At 39.5% G+C, this 21,368-nt stretch overlaps 1 protein-coding gene across 1 annotated transcript in view; it reads left to right on the top strand.

The window, feature by feature from the left end:
- Window positions 1-160: 160 nt before the first annotated feature.
- Window positions 161-21,368, top strand: part of UGDH (UDP-glucose 6-dehydrogenase) — a 32,933-nt gene continuing 11,725 nt past the window's right edge. Inside the window, exons 1-6 of the mRNA XM_043553211.1 lie at window positions 161-420; window positions 8,720-8,888; window positions 14,259-14,360; window positions 19,583-19,783; window positions 19,891-20,088; window positions 20,794-20,941. Coding sequence (XP_043409146.1) covers window positions 8,727-8,888; window positions 14,259-14,360; window positions 19,583-19,783; window positions 19,891-20,088; window positions 20,794-20,941 — 811 coding nt within the window. The 5' untranslated portion in view covers window positions 161-420; window positions 8,720-8,726. The remainder of the gene's footprint in view (window positions 421-8,719; window positions 8,889-14,258; window positions 14,361-19,582; window positions 19,784-19,890; window positions 20,089-20,793; window positions 20,942-21,368) is intronic.

The following is a 21,368-nucleotide window of genomic DNA, read 5'->3' on the forward strand; positions in this document are numbered from 1 at the left end:
GCGGGACAGCTGAGCTGGCCCGAGCGGATTCGCCCAGGTTCGGCTGGGGGCGGAGCCTCCCCTCCTAGCTATGACTAGCCCCTCCCCGTCTCCCCGCCCCTGGGGCCCGCAGGAAATAGGGGCGGGCCCCGGGGCCTAGTGTGGCGGGAGGAGGAGCAGGGATGCGGTGGAGTGCAGAGTCCGGGAGGGCCTGACTGCGGGGGAATGAAGCCTCCGCCTTCTCGGGCAGAAGCTTTTAAATACGGGTTCGGCCCGGGACTCTGGGTGCAGTGCTTGGCAGCCTGAGGGAGGGGCGTGCGGTGAGGGGAGGTCAGGCGGAGCAGAGCGAGAGTGAAGAAGCTGCGGCAGCGCGGCGGGTAGCGAGGAGCTGTCCGAGCCGTCGGGATAGGAGGGGCCGCTGCGCTTGGTGTCTGGAAGTGGGTAAGCGCCTTGCCCGGGCTCGCCCCGCCGCCCCGTCGGGAAAGTCCCGGGTCCCGGCGGGATGTGCAGGGAGCGGGGCGGGGGAGTGCGCGCTGCTCTCGGTCGCGCTGTGCGCTCGGTCTAGGGCTCCCCAGTCTCAACGACCCTGGTCTCCTTTGGGCTCAGGGTGGGAATCGCCTTTTGGTCCTCTGCTCTGAGGATGGAATAGCTTGAGCTTTTTATTCTAGACTCGCGAGTCTTCCAGCCGCTTCTCTTTCTGCTTTTTCTCACTTTCCGGCTTGAAGCAAATGAGATTTCCCCAGAAAGCCAAACGTCCACCTAAGGAAGTCGTCCTCTGGTTAGGGACCCCATTTTGATCTCAGAGTCATAGTCTTTTGTTTGTGTTTAGTCTGTTCACCTGGGGAGCTGCTTGCTTTCCTTCTGTCACTAGCCTTAAGAAACTACAATGAAAACGACGCTAGAAAGCCCTTTTGAGGACGAAATCCTATCTATCCCACGATAGACATTCTATCGTGACATCTGCATGGGCTGTCCTGGAATCCATTGTTGGCAGCCACACCGTATAGTTGCTTTATTTCATGTCGGGGAAGGCCTCCTTGGGTGCTTCAGGAGATCATGTTTGTGTGAGACCTTGAAAAATCATACTTCTTATATATAGGAAGATAGCTGACTAGGCTTGAATATTCTGGTATATAGAAGGGAGGGATTCACTGCTAGGGAGCTTTTCACGGATATACAGAGGAGTAGCTGTCCATTGACTGCCCTCAAAGACACAGTGAGTCTTTGAGTTTCTTCAAACCCCCTAAGAAATGGAGAACAGTAGTCTGGTCTGTTTCTTCAGGGAGGTTCTGGAAATGAAAGAGCTTACTGTCTGTTCTGAGATGTGCTTGTTAGTACCCAGCATCTAGTTTAAGGTAAGTGGTAGACAATCCCGATTGAAAGGGTCTCCTTTCTTCTCCCATTGCTGTACTCCTTTCTGGGACATAAAATCTGTAACTAATGAGCATACTTTATCTTCCCTCTTATTACTTTCATAGCTTTATATGATGCCCTTTAGATACAATGTTAACATTGCCTTTCTCACTGAAGAAATATTTTTCTTGGGTCAGGCATCTGTTAGTACTTAATTTTTGGAAATGACTAAGGTTGATGTGTGTGTGTGTGTGTGTGTGTGTGAAGTTGATGTATCCAACTATAACATCCATTGCCTTAGCTACTGGATAATTATGCAGGGTATACCGAAGCGATTATATTCAGCGTAGATTGTAATAGGACCTTCGATATTTGTTAGCCACATCTTCTAGGTTGAAGTATTGATCTGAATTTATAAAATTTTAGGTGAAGAGTAGTTTTGGAACAGCCTAGTTTGTTGAGATTTTCCCAAAATACAGAGGTGAAAGCTCATTTCAAATTGATACATTCAGTAAGCAAACATTCCCATTTCCCTGACAGCACAATAGAAGGTCAGAAAGTACACAAAAGTAGAAATGGAATATGGAATCAGAAGACATCTGTGTCAGCCACAGTATATCACTAACACTGTATCAAGCTCCATAATAAAGTTTATTGAAGATTTTATTAAAACTGTCAAGTGACCATTAATGGAGACTTGCACAGATTCTACATCTAGCTTCTTTAGTAATTTCCCCATTGTCATCTACAAGCCATGCTTCATATGAAATAGCAATGCAGGGTAACCCAAAACACATGTAGTTCTATAATATAGGTCCATCAATAGTTTACCCCAGCTGCTGTATGTAAGGCATGGTGAATACAGCCTGGCAATCAAGGTGGATAAGAAGTAACTCTGGAAAGGCATGAAATTCTACATAAAAAAGAGGATGATAGAATTCTGGACAATTTCAGCAAAGATACAATGATTAGCCATCTGAGCTAAAGCTATTCAGCTAACAGTCTTCATCTCAAACAGGCTCTCATGGAGAGCTACTCATTCATTCAGTTAGTATTTATTGAGAGCCTACTGTTCTAAGTGCTGAGGTAACAGCAGCAGATAGGAACTGTTAGCCTAGGAGCGTGTTATTAAACTGTGAGCTCCTTGAACCCAAGAGTTGCATCATGTAGACATTCAATCTATGTTTATATAATAATGTTAACAGAGCCTGTTCTGGTTGAGATTGAGGGCATAGGATGCCCTAATAACCTGTTGGCTATGGGATTAAATGGTAACTCCAAAACATCCTCTGGTCCAAAAATACTTTGAAATTCTTTTTGTGTATTCTAGATATACCGGTTGTGATTAGAGAGGCTGGCTAGCTGTTCAGTAAGGGAGTTACAGTGTGATAGTTCTTTAGGTTCATCACAGTTCAGAACTTGATCTTCTGCCTTGCATATCTGGAAGGTAGATTTATTTTTTCCTCCATGGACCCAGAGTTAATGAGGCTTTAGATGTTAACTTACAATGATTAAACTCATAAAAGACTAATGGATACACTAGAATGAAACTTTGGTATTAGAGTAGGGAAATTTTATTACAGTGCCTGGAATTCTTATGTCCCAAATCTGGGTCATCCCTTGCTAGTGTTATCCTGGGAATCTGAATTCATAAGAGAGAGTGGAATCAGAGCAAAGAATCTAAGGAGAACATTCCATCCAGGCATTGGGAAAGCCGATTCTTGCCCCACCTCTGTGCAACCAGAACACTTCTGACTTCCAGATTCTGTGTCATTCTTCTCTAGACAGTGTTGAAATAAACACCACGTCATTCTTGTTCTTAACTCCCTCTTTCCAGGCTACAGGCTGATCCTCCTTTTTATTTTCCTTCAGTGGAATTTATTAGATTTTAGCTGCACTAATGCCATTGATTGTCATGGCTAGTTTCAACTATGTTACTTTAACTTGTTAAATTATAGTCTCCTTAATGTCATGGACATGCTTCCCTGAAAGGGGCACTCGAGACCCACTTTGAATTCATTTCTACCCTACGAGATAGTTATTACCTCTGGGGACCTGGCTGTCTTAGTTGGTAGAGCACGCAACTCTTGATCTCAGGGTTGTAAATTCAAGCCCCACGTTGGATGTAGAGATTACTTAAAGATAAAAAAAAACTAGGGAGCCTGGATGGCTCAGTCAGTTAAGCATCTGACTTTGGCTCAGGTTGTGATCTCACAGTTCATGAGTTCGAGCCATACATCTGGCTCTTTGGTGTCAGCACAGAGCCCACTTGGGATCCTCTGTCTCCCTCCCTATCTGCCCCTGCCCTGCTCAGTGCGTGCTTCTCTCTCTAAAATAAATAATAAAAAATAAATAAAATTAAAGAGACAGTTATTACCTCTTACCACTTCTTAATACCCATATTTTTATCCAGCTAGGCAGATCTCACTTCTCTGGACTCCTTTCTGTATATGAGTCCTTATTTATTCCTTTTTTTTCATCTGGAATGCCCTCCCCCACTTCCCATTTCTTTCTATATCCTACTTACTCTTTTTTTTTTAAGTTTTTTATTTATTTATGTTGAGAGAGAGAGAGAGGAAGCAGGGGAGGGACAGAGAGAGGGAGAGAGAATCCCAAGCAGGCTCCACACTATCAGCACAGAGCCTGATGTGGGGCTGGAACTCATGAACCAAGAGATCATGAAATCAAGATCATGAGATCATGAAATCAAGAGCCAGACGCCCAACTGACTGAGCCACCCAAGTACCCCTCTCTCTTTTTTTTTTTTTAATGTTTTTTAAATGTTTATCCATTTTTGAGAGAGAGAGAGAGGACACACACACACACACACACACACACACCCTCCCCACCCCCCCCACACACACACATGAGTGTGAGTAGGCGTAGAGAGAGAGGGAGACAGAAACCCAAGCCAACTAACTCCACTGTCAGCACAGAGCCCAGATCAGGGCTTGAACTCACAAACTGTGAGATCATGACCTGAGCCAAAATAAAGAGTCAGATACTTAATGACTGAGCCATCCTGGTGCCCACTATATCCTACTTACTCTTTAGGCCAAGCTTAGATTCTACATTTCCCTGATGTAGATACCTTCTTATTTTGATTCTCCCCCGCGCGTCCCCCCTGCTTTGGACTTTAGCATTCATTTTGTCATTTAATTGATTATACTGCCTCCTATGTTACTTGGGTGCTATTAACTCCTTTTCATCTTTTAAGTCAGCTTAAGAGTCACCTTCTCACATTAAAAAATTAATAAAAAAAAATTTAAAAAGGGCAGTTGGGTGGCTCAGTTGGTTGAGCATCTGACTTCAGCTGAGGTCATGATCTCACCGTTCCTGGGTTTGAGGCCTATATAGGGGTCGGCACAAAGCCCACTTCAGATCCTCTGTCCCCACCCCACCCCTCCTCCAGTTGCACATGCTGTCTCTCAAAAGCAAATAAACCTTGGGGCGCCTGGGTGGCGCAGTCGGTTAAGCGTCCGACTTCAGCCAGGTCACGATCTTGCGGTCCGTGAGTTCGAGCCCCGCGTCAGGCTCTGGGCTGATGGCTCAGAGCCTGGAGCCTGTTTCCGATTCTGTGTCTCCCTCTCTTTCTGCCCCTCCCCTGTTCATGCTCTGTCTCTCTCTGTCCCAAAAATAAATAAAAACGTTGAAAAAAAATTAAAAAAAAAAAACAAAAAAACAAATCAACCTTAAAAAAAAAGTCATCTTCTCAAGTCCTTCTTTAACTTACCCTATCTAAAGTAGTTCTTTCCCCATAGATAGTGTCTCTGTCTCTCGCCTACCTGTTTATTGCCTTTATATGGAATTATCACAACTGCCATTATTTTGTTTTATAGAATATAATATGTAAGAGTAGGAACTGTACCTGTCCTGTTCACTAGTGTATCCACAGTACATAGAACAATAGTGGCTGTAACATAGAAAGGTGTTTAATAAATGTTTTTCAATTGAATTTTTCCCTAAATAAATTGTTAAATTCTTGAATGTCAGGACCTGTGTCTGTGGCCAGATTCTCTGCTGTGCCCACACGGTAGACCCTTATATTGGGAATATGAATTTTTCATGAAGGAGAACAAGGGACTAGGCCTGAAGCAAGTTGAAGCAATATTTCCGAAACTGGATGCCAAGCCGTTTCTACTGTAGGGGTACAGACAGTGGCAGTGAATGCCAGAGACACATCTTTGGTAAGGCTGTTCCAGGCTCGGCTGTCCCACAGGTGAGAGCTTTTCAGAACATTCCCCTGACCTTTAGCCACTTGGCAGTCCCAGTGTAGTCTTTTCCTCCTAGCAATTTCTCTGTCTCCTTGTGTACAGGGCTCTTGAGGCCTGGAGAGTAGTAAAAGGCAGAACTGAAGAGTAGAAGAAGGGTGAAGAAATAAAAGATGGATGGTTGCCAGAAGTAAATTTTGTCAGGCTTAGTATTTTTCTTGGGGTGAGTTTTGGAACCATGAAAGTTTAATAGGAATATCATGTTTGTGTGACTTCACAGGTGATAGTAGGGAACTCTTAACTCATTTATTTAGATTATTTTTTTAAAAACCAGTATACATAGTATGGTAGCAGTTTATTTATTTGTGAAAGAGGGACAGAGTGAGGGAGGGAGGGAGGGAGGGAGGGAGGGACAGAGAGAGAGGGAGAGAGGGAGAGAGAATCCCAAGCAGCCTCTGCACTGTCAGCACAGAGCCCAAATCAGGGCTCAAACTCACAAACTATGAGATCATGACCTGAGCTGAAATAAAGAGTCAGACACTTAACGACTGAGCCACCGAGGTACCACCCCCCTCTCATTTATTTAGGTTATAAAAGAGAGAATCTACCAGGGGCACCTGGCTAGCTGAGTTGGTAGAGTATGTGACTCTTGATCTCAGGGTCATGAGTTCAACACCCACATTGGGCATGGATCCTACGTAAAAAATAATGAATAAATATGGGGCACCTGGGTGGCTCAGTCGGTTGGGCATCCCTTTGGCTTGTGTCATTATCTCACCGTTCGTAGGTTTGAGCCCTGCATCAGGCTCTGTGCTGATAGCTCAGAACCTGGAGCCTACTTCAGATTCTGTGTCCCGAACCATGAGATCATGACCTGAGCCGAAGTCAGACTCTCAAGAGACTGAGCCACCCAGGTGCCCCAAGAAGGGATTATTAGAATATATATTTGTATTCACTTGTACTGTATAAGAAATACTGGAAGGAGACACAAATAACTTTGCTTCTGGTAGAAGCAAAGTAGTGGGTAGCAAAGTAGATAGGAATGAGGTAGACATGAGGCTTCTTACTATATACTTTGTTATACAGATTTAATTTGAACCATATGTACTTATTACCTATTCAAAGCAAAAAAATTTAAAAATGTTTTTTGTATGTGTATCACTAAGAATATTGCTTTCTTTTGTAGAATCAATAGATTCCAAGTTTTGCTCATATTTACTGTTTTACCAAATTTCTGTTCTTTTTAAATTTTTTAGGGCCACTTAAGTGGCTCAGTTGGTTAAGAGTCCGACTCTTGATTTTGGCTCAGTTCGTGATCTCATAGACTGAGCCCCACGTCCAGCTCCAGGCTAGGTGTGCAGCCTGCTTAGGATTCTCTCTCTCTGACCCTCTTCTGCTCATGCCTTCGTGCAATCTCTCTCTCAAAATAAACATTTTTTAAAAAACAAAGTTTTTTAAAGGTCATTAGAGATAGACTCTGAGTTGATATCTTCTAAACATGGCCCCTGAAGATTGATTTATAAACGAGATTGTTTCTTTTTTTTATGTTAATATTTTGGCAATTTGCAAAGCTCAGCTTTGTTTGTGTTGTTTTTTTTTTTATATATATATATGAAATTTATGGTCAAATTGGTTTCCGTACAACACCCAGTGCTCATCCCAACAGGTGCCCTCCTCAATGACCATCACCCACTTTCCCCTCCCTCCCACCTCCCATCAACCCTCAGTTTATTCTCAGTTTTTAAGAGTCTCTTCTGGTTTGGCTCCCTCCCTCTCTCACCTTTTTTTTTTCCTTCCCTTACCCTCCCCCAGGGTCTTCTGTTAAGTTTCTCAGGATCCACATAAGAGTGAAAACATATGGTATTTGTCTTTCTCTGTATGCCTTATTTCACTTAGCATAACACTCTCCAGTTCCATTCATGTTGCTACAAAAGGCCATATTTCATTCGTTCTCATTGCCAAGTAGTATTCCGTTGTATATATAAACCACAATTTCTTTATCCATTCATCAGTTGAGGGACATTTAGGCTTTTTCCATAATTTGGCTATTGTTGAAAGTGCTGCTATAAACATTCAGGATACTTGTATTGGTTGTTCAGCTTATTCTCTTCCAGTAAGGAAATCTACCCAGAAAACCAGCAATTAAAACATTGTTTGATTATAGATTTAGATTGAAGAGAATTGGATCATCTTAATTATGTAGTTTGTGTCTTTTTTCACGATAGGGTTGTACTTGCCCATCATTATAATGAGATCAGCCTTCCATAGTACCTTCTCTGATCCATGCAGGAGTATACTAACAAATTCTTAAGTTCTCTGATTACCATTTTCCTTCTCCTTGGAATCGGTGAATGGGTTAGATTAGATGATGCCAGAGGTCTTGGCAAGGACTAAAATTCTAAGAATCTGATCAGTTTGACAGTTCTTGTTCTCTTTATAATGAATTAACTGACATTCTTATATGTAAATCAGTACCTTTGTCATTTTGATTAGTGTGAATCAATTCACCTAAATGGCTTTTGAAAACCCATCAAAGTCTGTGTAACAGCTTTGGTAACTACAGAATTACTTTCCTTTAACCATCTCATAGTTTCTGATTAAAGTTGAAATGGAGTTTAAGATCATTGTCAAATACCTAAAAATACACTGCTGAAGCCAAAATATATAGGGAATATGACCACAGAAACCAATTCTGGACTTTCAGACTAATCTTATTATCTGTCATGTTTCTTAATATCTGTCATGTTAGTCTAAACCTGCCATAAGGCTGATCTTTGTAAACCAGCATTTATTTAAGCGAGAATTGCATTGGTGTGTTTACCCTTGAGTTTTCCCTCAGCAATCAAAGTTCCCCTGGTGTAGTAGAGGTCTAAGTAAGGTTTTGTTTTGCTTCTTGAATTTCTAATTATTAGATCATTATAACCTTTGTGGCACTTCAGTAATATCAGTTATATTTTTTTCCATGTTTGATGCTAATGCAGCCGAGAACGAACTAGGTCATCCAACTGGAAGGTTACATATTATCACTGTTTTAATAATGCTTAATGAGTGTGAATACAGGAAATATTTCCAGATATTTGTCACCTTGACAGTTTTTATAAAGTGTGATAAATGTGCAGTGTGATTTCTTTAAATTTTCTGTTTTCAATAGAATAGTCTTACCGCTTTCCTTCTAGTTCAATCATGTTTGAAATTAAGAAGATTTGTTGCATTGGTGCGGGCTATGTTGGAGGACCTACATGTAGTGTCATTGCTCATATGTGCCCTGAAATCAGGGTAACGGTTGTTGATGTCAATGAATCAAGAATCAATGCATGGAACTCTCCTACTCTCCCTATTTATGAGGTAAAACCATACTAAACAACTCTTTGTTCTTATGTTCTTTGTTTTCTTACTGTTTTTGTTAAATAAATTACTATTAATGTAGAAATCTATGACTACAGCTGATAAGAAACTAAGTGAGAAATCTAGGTCCACAGTGTTATGGACATTACAATTACAGTTATGTCAAGTATGCCCAGGGAAAATGGGAGGAAATATATTAGAATATTAATAATGGTTGTATTAGGGCAATGAGAATGTGGGTAATTTTTTTCTCTCGTCTTTTTTCTCATTTTGTCTGTTAATATGGTTACCATATTGTAAATAGTAAAATTTGAAAAGGGTATTCTATAAAATTAAAATGGTAGAACTGTGGATGTTTATAATATTAATTCATGTAAGTCTATTATATTTGGGCGTTATTGTACTTAGGTAAACCGTGGGTGGATAAATGATGTCTTTTATATCTAGTACCTAGTATCACAAATTTGTTTAATTGAAATTTCAAAACTTCTGTGAATTTAGATAGTGTATAGTTAGGAAAATATGCTTCTATTTTATTAAGCTATGTGGATCCCATTTTTTAAAATTTCACTGTAAAATGAGTTCATGAATATTATGCTTTTGAAACCCAGCAGAGAAGCATTTGAGAATTAGATGGTAGCATTTTCTTCCCAACATTAATATATTCTCCTTTTTTCCTTCAGGAAAACTTTGTTATTTGTAAGATTGTTATCAACCATAGTCTTAAATGTATTAGTCCTTTGGAAGGGAAGTCTCAACCAGGTTTATAGGCATATGAAATATAGAAATCAATGAAAAAGCACCCACAGAATAGTAGCTACCCAACATCATGGATTTAATCCTATCAGAATCACACTTAGGACAAAAAAGCAAACCTCTGAATTGTGCCTTCTGTTTGTGCTTTACCCTTTCTTTTTCTACTGAATGAACTACCCATAATAGTTCTATAAATACTTCAGTGCTGTAGCATTTCTTTCCCTGTTATGACATTACTACTGTATTTGGCTTTGGAGAATTTTATAAAATTTTTTTTTCAACTTTTATTTATTTTTGGGACAGAGAGAGACAGAGCATGAACGGGGGAGGGGCAGAGAGAGAGGGAGACACAGAATCGGAAACAGGCTCCAGGCTCTGAGCCATCAGCCCAGATCCTGACGCGGGGCTCGAACCCATGGACCGCGAGATCGTGACCTGGCTGAAGTTGGACGCTTAACCGACTGTGCCACCCAGGCGCCCCTTCTTTTTTTTTTTTTTTAATTTTTTTTTTCAACTTTTATTTATTTTTGGGACGGCTTTGGAGAATTTTAAAAAACATTTTGGAAACATAAGAGTTTTAGAATTCTGATAACCATAAAAGGGCCGCAAATCATTTGAAACCCATATTTGTACCCAATCATTCAGTAATCAGTTCTGCCAACAGCGTACTCTAGTTTTCAGAAACAAAGGGCACCCGTCAGAATGGCTAAAATTACTACTACTGACAATACTAAGAGTCAACAAGGATTTAGAGCAATTGGACGTTTATACATTGCTGGTCAGAATGTAGACTGGTATAGCCACTTTCAAAACTGCTTGGCAGTATTTACTAAAGCTGAAAATATGCAGAGTCTGACCCAGCAAATCCACTTGTTGGTGTATATCCAATAGAAATGCGTACATATGTGTGGCCAAAAGACAGATATTAACAGTGCTATTCATAATAGCCCCAAATGGGAAGCAGCCTAAATGTTGATCAGTGTTGGAATGGATACACAAATATTATAGCATAATCCTGCAATAAAATACTATACTGCACTGAAAATCAATGAAACTACTCCTACATGCAGGAATATGGTTTGAGGTACCTGGGTGGCCCAGTCAGTTAAGCATCCGACTCTTGGTTTTGGCTTGGGTCATTGTCTCCCGGTTTGTGAGGTCGAGCCCTGCACTGGGCTCCATGCTGCCAGTGCAGAGCCTGCTTGGGATTCTCTCTCCCATCTCTCTCTGACCCTGTCTCACTCACACATGCTCTCTCCCTCTCTCTCAAAATAAATAAACTTTAAAAAATTTAAGAAAGGATATGGTTAACTTCTCCCAAAGTGTTGTGTTGCCAGACACAAAGTAGTACATACTGTATAATTTCATTTGCATAAAATTTAAATATAAGCAAATTAATCTCTGATTATAGAATTCAGCATGATTATAATTTGAGCAGTGGTAGTGACTAGAAGAGGGCACAGGCATACTGCAGGTTCTGATTTACAGTTAATGTTATAATTCTCATTATAAATAGTGGTTACACAAGTGTGTTCAGTTGTGAAAATTGAGCTATATACTTTTCTATACTAATATATATGCATTTTTATGTATTTTGTTTTACTTCAATACAAATTTTATTTAAAAACAAAAAAAAAAGGTATCCTGAATTAGAAAAAATATAAGCTATCTATAATGTATTGGAATTTGACATTTTTCTTGTAGAAAACAAAAAAATCAGTTGGCCAGGCATATTTCATGGCCAGATTCTTATTGTAGATGTTACTATTTATATTAATTGAAATCTGAAACTCTTCTTCCTAAGACTTCAGTGCTTGAAATTTAAAATAGGGGCACTTGACTGGCTCAGTTGGTAGAGCATCTGACTTCTCATCTTGAGGTCAGGAGTTGGAGCCCCATGTTGAGCATAAGCCTTCTTAAAAAAAAAAAAAAAAGTATGTTGTACATTGACACTGAATCCAGTTGGGATATATAGTTAGATTGAGAGAGTTAAGATCTAAAATTATTTCTTTTCCATATCATACTTGTTTTTTCTCAATAACCTTTTATAAACAAAGAAACAAGCATTTATTATTTTTGTGCTTTTATTTTGTAGGTAAAGTTTTTCTTCTTTAAATCTCTTTAAAAAGAATATAAAGGATGTGAAAGTCTAGCCAGAGGTGCTCATTAGAAACTCATTAAAAACAATGTCTGAGTTCTCAAAACCTTGAAATCTCATAATTGTATTGGCTTAAGTTTTATTTTTATGTCATTTTCTAAAAAATCCATTTATTTATTTTGAGAGAAAGAGAGCACGCATGTGTGGGGGGGAGGGATAGACAGAGAGGGAGAGAGAGAGATTCCTAAGCAGGCTCCGTGCTGTCAGTGCAGAGCCCCACACCAGGCTCAATCTCACAAACTGTGAGATCATGACCCGAGCTGAAACCAAGAATCAGACGCTTAACCAACTGAGCTATCCAGGTGCCTTTTTTATGTCATTTTAATATGTCTATTCCAGAAAATTAGATGATACCATAAGCAGCTATTTTAGTTCTGTGCTATTTAGTGTAGCCTACAAAAGAAATGAAATCTTTTTCCGAAATCCACTGGTTTTGGAGGTTAAAAACATGACACTGCTACTTTAAAATTCTAGAAGGAGTTGTCTCAGCAAGTAGAATGATTTTCCTCTTAGCAAGTGAATGACTTCAGGCTTTCTTAGACATCAGTTAAAAGATGCTCACTTAAGGAATTTATAAATCAGAAAATAAAGGTGATTTCTATAAGTTGTGTTTAAAAAAAAGCAACAACAACTTGGGGAATGAATTGTGTGACCCAATTTTCCATTTTCAAAGATATATTAGGCCTTTGTTCTGTTTTTATTTCTTTATTTTATGTTGTAAAATTATGTATTCCTATACATTTTCTTGGCCATTTTGGAGATGTAAAATGTTACGTGAAATGTCAAACAGGAAGAATTATAAAAGAAGAAAAAACAAATGGCGGGTTTAACTGGAATTCACAATGCTCTCTGAATTGCTTTATTGAGTAGCTTATATTTGTTGTTACTAGTTGTAACTTTATACTTACCTACCTTGGACAAGGCAAAAGAATACTTTTATGTCCAGAGCAGCCTTGAACACCTTTGTAATCACCTTGCTGTTGTAAATCTGTATCCTATAATGCATTTAAAAACCAATGACCAAATAAATACTTGTTTTCAAGGATAATTATAAAAATCTGTGGCATTGATTTTTCATTGTAAATACTATGTTTTCAGGTCAGAAGTCTCTAATTGTGACTAATGTTTAACTCATGGTCACTGATAGAGAAATACTACAATATGTAATTATAGCATTTAATATGCCCCTTTGAGTACCCAGTCTCCTTGAGAGTTGTTCTGCCATCACTCCATCTACTCTGAGACTAACTAATTAGAGAAGTATTTAGAAGGAAAAATTATAGGACTTGATTGTTGATCATAAAAGAAGGATGAAGGGGACACGTGGGTGGCTCAGTTGGTTAAGGTCTGACTCTTGATTTCAGCTCAGATCATGATCTCACAGTTTATGGGGTTGGCATGGAGCCTGCTTGGGATTCTCTCTCTCTCTCTCTCTCTCTCTCTCTCTCTCTCTGTCCCCCCCCCCCCCAATAAATAAATAAGCCTTAAAAATACTTTCTTAAAGAAAGGTGAAGGAGAGGAAGGAATCAAGAATAATATCCAGGTTTCCAATTTGGATGACAGGTGCATGCTTGTGCTACTAATTGAGTTCAAGAATGCAGGATGTTGTGGAGGATAGTGGGAGATAAAATGGCAAGTTCTGTTTTGTCCTACTTAGTTATAGAGGCTTTGGGAAATCCAAGTAGAGATGTTCAGGAGGCAGTTGGATATGTATCCGAAGTTTAGGCAAATGATTCAGGGCTGGAAGTGTAAAGTTAGGAATGTACAGGTAGTAGTTGAAATCAGAGTAATTGAACTCTGCCAAGAAGAGTCTGTAGAGAGAACAGAGCATTAGTCAAGGACAGAACCCAGGAAAACGCTAATGTTTGATGGTAGGTGGAGAAGAAAATGCCATAGAGAAGCAATGAAGAGTAGTTCATCAAAGGTGAACCAAAATCAGAAGAGTTTTAGTAGTGCCAGCCCCTATAAAGATGTACAGTTGACCCTGTGGGGGTGTGGGGCGTTGACCCTATTTTGTATACTGCATTCTTAAAGTAAACTACAGAAAAGAAAGTGTTATTAAGAAAACCATAAAAGGGGCATGTGGGTGGCTCATTCGGTTAAATGTCTGACTCTTGGGCTCAGCATGACCTGATCTCATGTCATGATCTCATGGTTCCTGTGTTCAGTCCCTGTGTTGGGCTCTGCACTGACAAATGTGGAGCCTGCTTGGGATTCTCTGTCTTTCTCTCTTTGCCTCCCCTGCTCACTCTCTCTCTCAAAATAAATAAATAAATATTTTAAAAAATCATAAGAGGAAATACATTGACAATATGGTACTATATTCGTTGAAAAAAAATTCACATATAAGCAGACCGGTGCAGTTCAAATCTGTGTTGTAATGTAATTCTATACACTTAGGTTATCTCATATGACTGGTAAACTGTGTGTACAACTCCTTCTTTTTTTCTTTTTAGCCAGGACTAAAAGAAGTGGTAGAATCCTGCCGAGGAAAAAATCTATTTTTTTCTACCGATATTGATGATGCCATTAAAGAAGCTGATCTTGTATTTATTTCTGTAAGTATTTTCTTTTGCTGTGTGAGGTTTTTTAAAAATTTCTTTTTAATGTTTGTTTATTTTTGAGAGAGAGAGAGAGAGAGACAGAGTGTGAGTGGGGAAGGGGCAGAGAGAGAGAGAGAGAGAGAGAGACAGAATCTGAAGCAGTCTCCAGGCTCTGAGCTGTCTGCACAGAGCCCAACACGGGCTCAAACCCCACAAGCCATGAGATCATAACCTGAGCCAAAGTGGGACACTGAACCGACTGAGCCACCCAGATGCCCCTTGCTATGTGAGTTTTAATGCATTATTGTCTACATAGAAATTTTATTGTGTTTTAATGGTAATCCATTGGTATTAATCCACATCATTGCTTAGTATAGAGTCCAGTTGAATTTAGGTTGTCATTTTGTCCAACACTTCACCATACCCCATAATCATCTGGTCAAATGCATCACTTCCAATCACTGAACAAATAATTGGAGAAAGTTCTAGTCTGGGATCTAGAGTTAGGAAGTGTTGGTAACGTATGAGCCCATGTGGTAATAGTGTATGTGTGTCATCATTTCTTGTTTGAACCACTGCTTGGAAGAGGTGAGGTAAAGAGAACCAGGTAAAGTGTGTGTGCAAACTTATGGGACTCTCCTTTCTAGATGACTTATAATTGTTCCAGAAGTCATTTTATTATTCTTTTTTATTTTAAAGAGAGAGAGAATGTGTGCATTTAAGTTTATATTTATTTATTTTGAGAACGAAAAAGAGCGCACAAGTGTGCGCTGGGGAGGGGCAGAGAGAGGAGAAAGAATCCCAGTCAGGCTCCATGCTAATCAGTGCAGAGTCCAATTAGTGCAGGGCTTGATTCACGAACAGTAAGATCTTGACCTGAGCCAAAATCAAGAGATGGATGCTTAACCAACTGAGCCATCCAGGTCCCCCTAAGGTTTTATTTTTAAGTAATCCCTATACCCAGTGTGGGGCTTGAACTTAACAACCCTGAGATCAGGAGTTGCATGCTCTACCAATTGAGCCAGCCATGCACCCTACCAGAAGTCATTTTCAATTAACTTTTTGGAACTTGGCTTGGGTTGGTTAGGTTACAGGCTAGTCCACAGGTTATCTTAACTCATGATACGACTAGCCTGTTGTACCTTTGTAATGAAAAAATAGAATCAATGCTTAGGAGTAAACTCCGGTAATGTAATATTTGAACCAACTATTTTACTTCTTGCTTTCCTGGTAGCCATTTACTCAAATATTCTGTGGCTGATGGTATAGTAATCACCAATTTGTGGCTGAGCTAGGGTGTTATATGACTCAAGACCTTTAGGGCCTTAGAGAATAAAGGGAAAGCCAGTGTTGTAAGCTTTGACTGAGCTCCATGAACTAAGGGAAAGAAATATCATGGGGTCCATAGAGGGTAGATGTTGTCGAATTGATTATGCATATTGTTAATGATTATAAGTTGTTGAATTAAGAGTTTTCTGACTGATGAGACAAAAGAAATACTATTAAGATATGTTAACTCCAGAAGAAAGTAGTAATGAAGCCTGTGGTAAAACTGTTATGAATTAAATCTCTCTTTTGGCATTAATTACTTCAGAGAAATTGGTGTCACCTTTTGTGACTTGCCTACCTATCTGCTACTTAAGCTTATAGAAGGTTAGGGTCGAGGCATAGAAAATGAGAAAAGATTTTGGAGTAGCTAGGTACTTGGATAAAATTAAGAAGTTATCCTTGGGGCACCTGGGTGGCTAGTCAGTTAAGTATCCGACTTCAGCTCAAGTCATGATCTCATGGTTAGTGAGTTTGAGCCCTGTGTTGGGCTCTGTGCTGACAGCTCAGAGCCTGGGTCCTGCTTCAGATTCTGTGTCTCCCTCTCTCTCTTCCCCTCCCCTGCTCCCTCCCTCCCTCTCTCTCAAATAAATAAACATTTAAAAAATCTTTTTAAAAAAGAAGTTATGGGGCGCCTGGGTGGCGCAGTGGGTTAAGCGTCCGACTTCAGCCAGGTCACGATCTCGCGGTCCGTGAGTTCGAGCCCCGCGTCGGGCTCTGGGCTAATGGCTCGGAGCCTGGAGCCTGTTTCCAATTCTGTGTCTCCCTCTCTCTCTGCCCCTCCCCCGTTCATGCTCTGTCTCTCTCTGTCTCAAAAATAAATAAACGTTGAAAAAAAAAATTAAAAAAAAAAAAAAAAAGAAGTTATGTTAGTCCAACTTTAGGATAACTAGAGCCTCGAGTGAGAGTAGGGGAATTTTCTGTAAAAAATATTCAGAAAGAATATTCTCAAGCAATAGAATCCACCTTAGGGGGTAGTCTGGCCAGATAGCTAATTTATACTTGCCTCTGCAGATCTAGCCTGAGCTGTCCTGAATCTTTGCAAGCTGTTACTGTATATACCCGTTATGGTAATTTATTACTGTATAACTCACATTGAGTTCCCATCATTCTCTGGATCAGCTTTTAAAAATTTATTTGTTGTATACTTTTCATTGTAGAAAATATCAAATTTATACAAAAGATGAAGACAATAATATTATGAACCCCTATTTACCCTTTGCCCATTGTCAGCAGTTACCATGGCTGATCTTGTTTTGTTTGCTACTTCTCTCCTTTGCCTCCTACCCCACGTTATTTTTAGACAGATTCCAGGTAGGAATAGTTTCATATGAATCAGTTTTCAGTTGTCATCTCCAGAGCACCTTGCCAGGGAAAGCTGTTTGATCTTCTCTCATCTTTAGCATGTTCCATCTTATCCTGTTAGCTGTCTTGGCTCTTCCGTACTCTGGTGCACCCTGACTTCCATGTCTCAGGCTTTTTCTAAGTCATTCCATGCATATAAACAACTTTTGTTCTCCTGCTTTTCACACCTCCACGCACCTTTCAAGTTTTTATTTGTTTTGGCTTGCTTCCTTTATTTAGTCTCCCATTAGGTTATAAGCTTGTCAAGAGAAAAGAATTGGTATACTTACTACTGGTTCAAAAACTATTCCTATATAGAATTTTAGCCTTTTCAGAGTGCTTTGATTTTTACCAAAGCATTATAAAAACCCACTTGCTAGATTTTAGAGAGAGCATAGTATCTTCATTTTCCAATGAGGTAATTGAAGCAAAGGCAGCCACATGTCTCTAAGGTTACATGGTATAGCTAAGCCAAAAGTAAATGCCTAGACTCCAGTCACATGGTTTATTTTTCTTTCTATTTGATAGACTTTATTTACATAGTATTGGAAATCCTAAAGATGCTAGATGATGTCTAGCTTTAATGAGCCAAGAAAACATTTGTGAATGATATTGCAAATATTTGTAAAAAGCTATGGATATAGGTTTATAAACAAGGAGGATAGAAAAGGAACTTAAAATTTTGTTTTGGGGCACCTGGGTGGCTTAGTTGGTTGAGCAACCAATTCTTGATTTCAGTTCAGATCATGATCTTGCAGTTCGTGGCTTCTGCTGCAAGTCAGGCTCTATGCTGGCAATGTGGGGCCTGCTTGGGAATCTCTCTCTCCTTCTGCCACTCCCCTGCTTGTGCTCTCTCTCTGTGAAAATGAATGGATAAACTTTAAAATTTTTTTTAATTAAAAATAAAATTTTGTTTAAAAGACTAGGAAAATGGTATCCAAAATCTATAAAGAACTTATCAAACTCAACACCCAAAAAACAAATAATCCAGTGAAGAAATGGGCAAAAGACATGAATAGGCACTTTTCCAAAGAAGACATTCAGATGGCTAACAGGCACATGAAAAATTTTTCAAAATTACTCATCATCAGGGAAATACATATTAAAACCATGGTGAGATACCACCACCTCACACCTGTCAGAATGGCTAAAATTAACAGGCAACAACAGATGTTGGCAAGGATGCAGAGAGAGAGGAACCCTTTTGCACTGCTGGTGTGAATGCAAACTGGTACAGCCACTCTGGAAAACAGTATGGAGGTTCCTCAGAAAACTAAAAATAGAACTACCTTGTGACCCAGCAATTGCACTATTGGGTATTTATACAAAGGATACAGGAGTGCTGTTTCAAAGGGGCATATGCACCCCAATGTTTATAGCAGCACTATCAACAATAGCCAAAGTATGGAAGGAGCCCAAGTGTCTATCGATGGATGAATGGATAAAGAAGATGTGGTATATATATATACAATGGAATATTACTCAGCAATAAAAAAGAATGAAATCTTGTCATTTGCAACTATGTGGATGGAACTAGAGTGTATTATGCTAAGCAAAAGGAGTGAGAGAAAGACAAATATCATATGACTTCACTCATATGTGGAATTTAAGATACAAAACAGATGAACATAAGGGAAGGGAAGCAAAAATAATATAAAAACAGGGAGGGGAACAAAACATAAGAGACTTAAATACAGAGAACAAACTGAGGGTTGCTGGAAGGTTGTTGAGGGGGAGATGGGCTAAATGGGCAAGGGACATTGAGGAGGATATTTGTTGGGATGAGAACTGGGTATTGTATGTACATGATGAATCACTAAATTCTATTCCTGAAATCATTATTACACTATATGTTAACTAACTTGGATGTAAATTGTAAAAATAGATAATAAAATTTTTTAAATTAAAAAAACAAAGACCAGGATAATAGTGGTGCCTAGTGGCTCAGTCGGTTGGGCGTCTGACTTTAGCTCTGGTCATGATCTCATAGTTTGTGAGTTCAAGCCCCACAATCAGACTCTCTGCTGGGCAGCGCAGAGCCTGCTTGAGATCCTCTGTCTCCCTCTGTCTCTGCCCCTCCCCAACTTGTGTGCTCTTTCTCTCTCTCTCTCTCTCTCTCAAAAATAAATTTAAAACAAAGCATTAAAAAATAAAATAAAATAAAATAAAATAAAATAAAGACCAGGATAATAATTTATTACATAAAATAAAGAGAGGAAAGAAAACTTATATTTCAATTCAGACTGGGAACTCCTTTATGACAAGAACAGTCTCATTCATCTTTATATCTCCAGGGCTTAGCTTGCAACCTGCCTTCCCTGATATCTGTCACTATATAGTAGCTTCTCAACAAAAATTTATTGAATGAGTTGATGCTTCAGGCTGTTCTGTCTGGTGATTATATTTATAAAATGTATTATTTCTATGGAATTAATAGAGGGTTAAATTAAAGCTAATGATGATAGTTAACTTCACATTTAACTAGTTAATTGATGATTCAGGGTTTATCTTGAAATCAGTGAATATCTCACAGATACTTTGTTCTTAATCCCATATGCTTTCATCAGGTGAACACTCCAACCAAAACCTATGGAATGGGGAAGGGCCGTGCAGCAGATCTGAAGTATATTGAGGCTTGTGCCAGACGCATTGTGCAAAACTCACATGGGTACAAAATTGTGACTGAGAAAAGCACAGTTCCAGTGAGGGCAGCAGAAAGTATTCGTCGAATATTTGATGCAAACACAAAACCCAACTTGAATTTACAGGTATAAAAAAAGGAAGCGTTAGAACCTGATACTATGTAAATATTGCTGCTTATAGTTGCCCATGGTTAATTCTAGGCTTACAACTTTGCTTTGCATTGGGATTCTAGGTACTGTCCAACCCTGAGTTCTTGGCGGAAGGAACAGCCATCAAGGACCTGAAGAACCCAGACAGAGTACTGATTGGAGGGGATGAAACGCCAGAGGGCCAGAGAGCTGTGCAGGCACTGTGTGCTGTGTATGAGCACTGGGTTCCCAGAGAAAAGATCCTCACCACTAATACTTGGTCTTCAGAACTTTCCAAACTGGTTGGTATAGAGCATTCAACTCTCCATTTAATTTAAAGCCAAGGACTTATTTCTCTTAAGCCTGATAAGCCACACAGGTACTTTCTTAATATTAAATAAAAGGTATGCTTTTGAAGACAATATTCTTGTCCATTATGAAATAATTTTCACAAGGGAAATCAAATATTGGGGTATAAAATATTTTGGAAAGTGCTAAATTTTAATAAAATATAACATAAAATGAAGGGTTCATTAAAATTGTAGTCTTTTTTTTAAAATTTTTTTTTCAACGTTTATTTATTTTTGGGACAGAGAGAGACAGAGCATGAACGGGGGAGGGACAGAGAGAGAGGGAGACACAGAATCGGAAACAGGCTCCAGGCTCTGAGCCATCAGCCCAGAGCCCGACGCGGGGCTCGAACTCACGGACCGCGAGATCGTGACCTGGCTGAAGTCGGATGCTTAACCGACTGCACCACCCAGGCGCCCCAAAATTGTAGTCTTAAAAATCACTCTTTCCATTTTTTACTCCCGTTCTTAATCATCTTTCTTCTCGAATTTAAAACATTTTCCTTTACCAACCCATTCATAGCCTCCTCAAATTGAGGCCATCAGTAACTTTTATATCTCCCTCAGTAATTTGTATCAACTCAGTGAAATATAATCCAGACATTTAAAATTGCCATTTTAACTCGTTGTACTTTTCCTTTTTTTCCCCCCCCGAAGGCAGCAAATGCTTTTCTTGCCCAGAGGATCAGCAGTATTAACTCTATAAGTGCCCTCTGTGAAGCAACAGGGGCTGATGTAGAAGAGGTGGCAACAGCCATTGGAATGGACCAGAGAATTGGAAATAAGTTTCTGAAAGCCAGTGTTGGTAAATTGAAATTTTTCTGTACATAAAATAGATTCATTTAGCTGGGTCTCTAACTTTAAGGAAGTCTTTTTTTTTTTTTTTAATATTTATTTATTTTTGAGAGAGAGAGAGAGAGAGAGAGTGTGGGGAGGGGTAGAGAGAGAGGGAGACAGAGGATCAGAAGCAGGCTGTGCGCTGACAGCACAGAGCCCAAGGAGGGACTCAGACTCACAAACTGTGAGATCGTGATCTGAGCCGAAGTTGGACGTTTAACCAACTGAGCCACCCAGGCGCCCCAAAGAAATCTTTGTTTAACTTGATGCCCTCAAAATAATGATTCTGTTATACATGTGACATCTTCAACCTATCTGGAACTTCCCAAGTGCAGCAATAATTTAACTTATATTGTTTAATAATTACTGATTGATTAGGAGGATAAACAGAGTTC

This window comes from Prionailurus bengalensis, chromosome B1, assembly GCF_016509475.1.
Source record: "Prionailurus bengalensis isolate Pbe53 chromosome B1, Fcat_Pben_1.1_paternal_pri, whole genome shotgun sequence".
In the NCBI taxonomy this organism is placed as follows: Eukaryota; Metazoa; Chordata; class Mammalia; order Carnivora; family Felidae; genus Prionailurus; species Prionailurus bengalensis.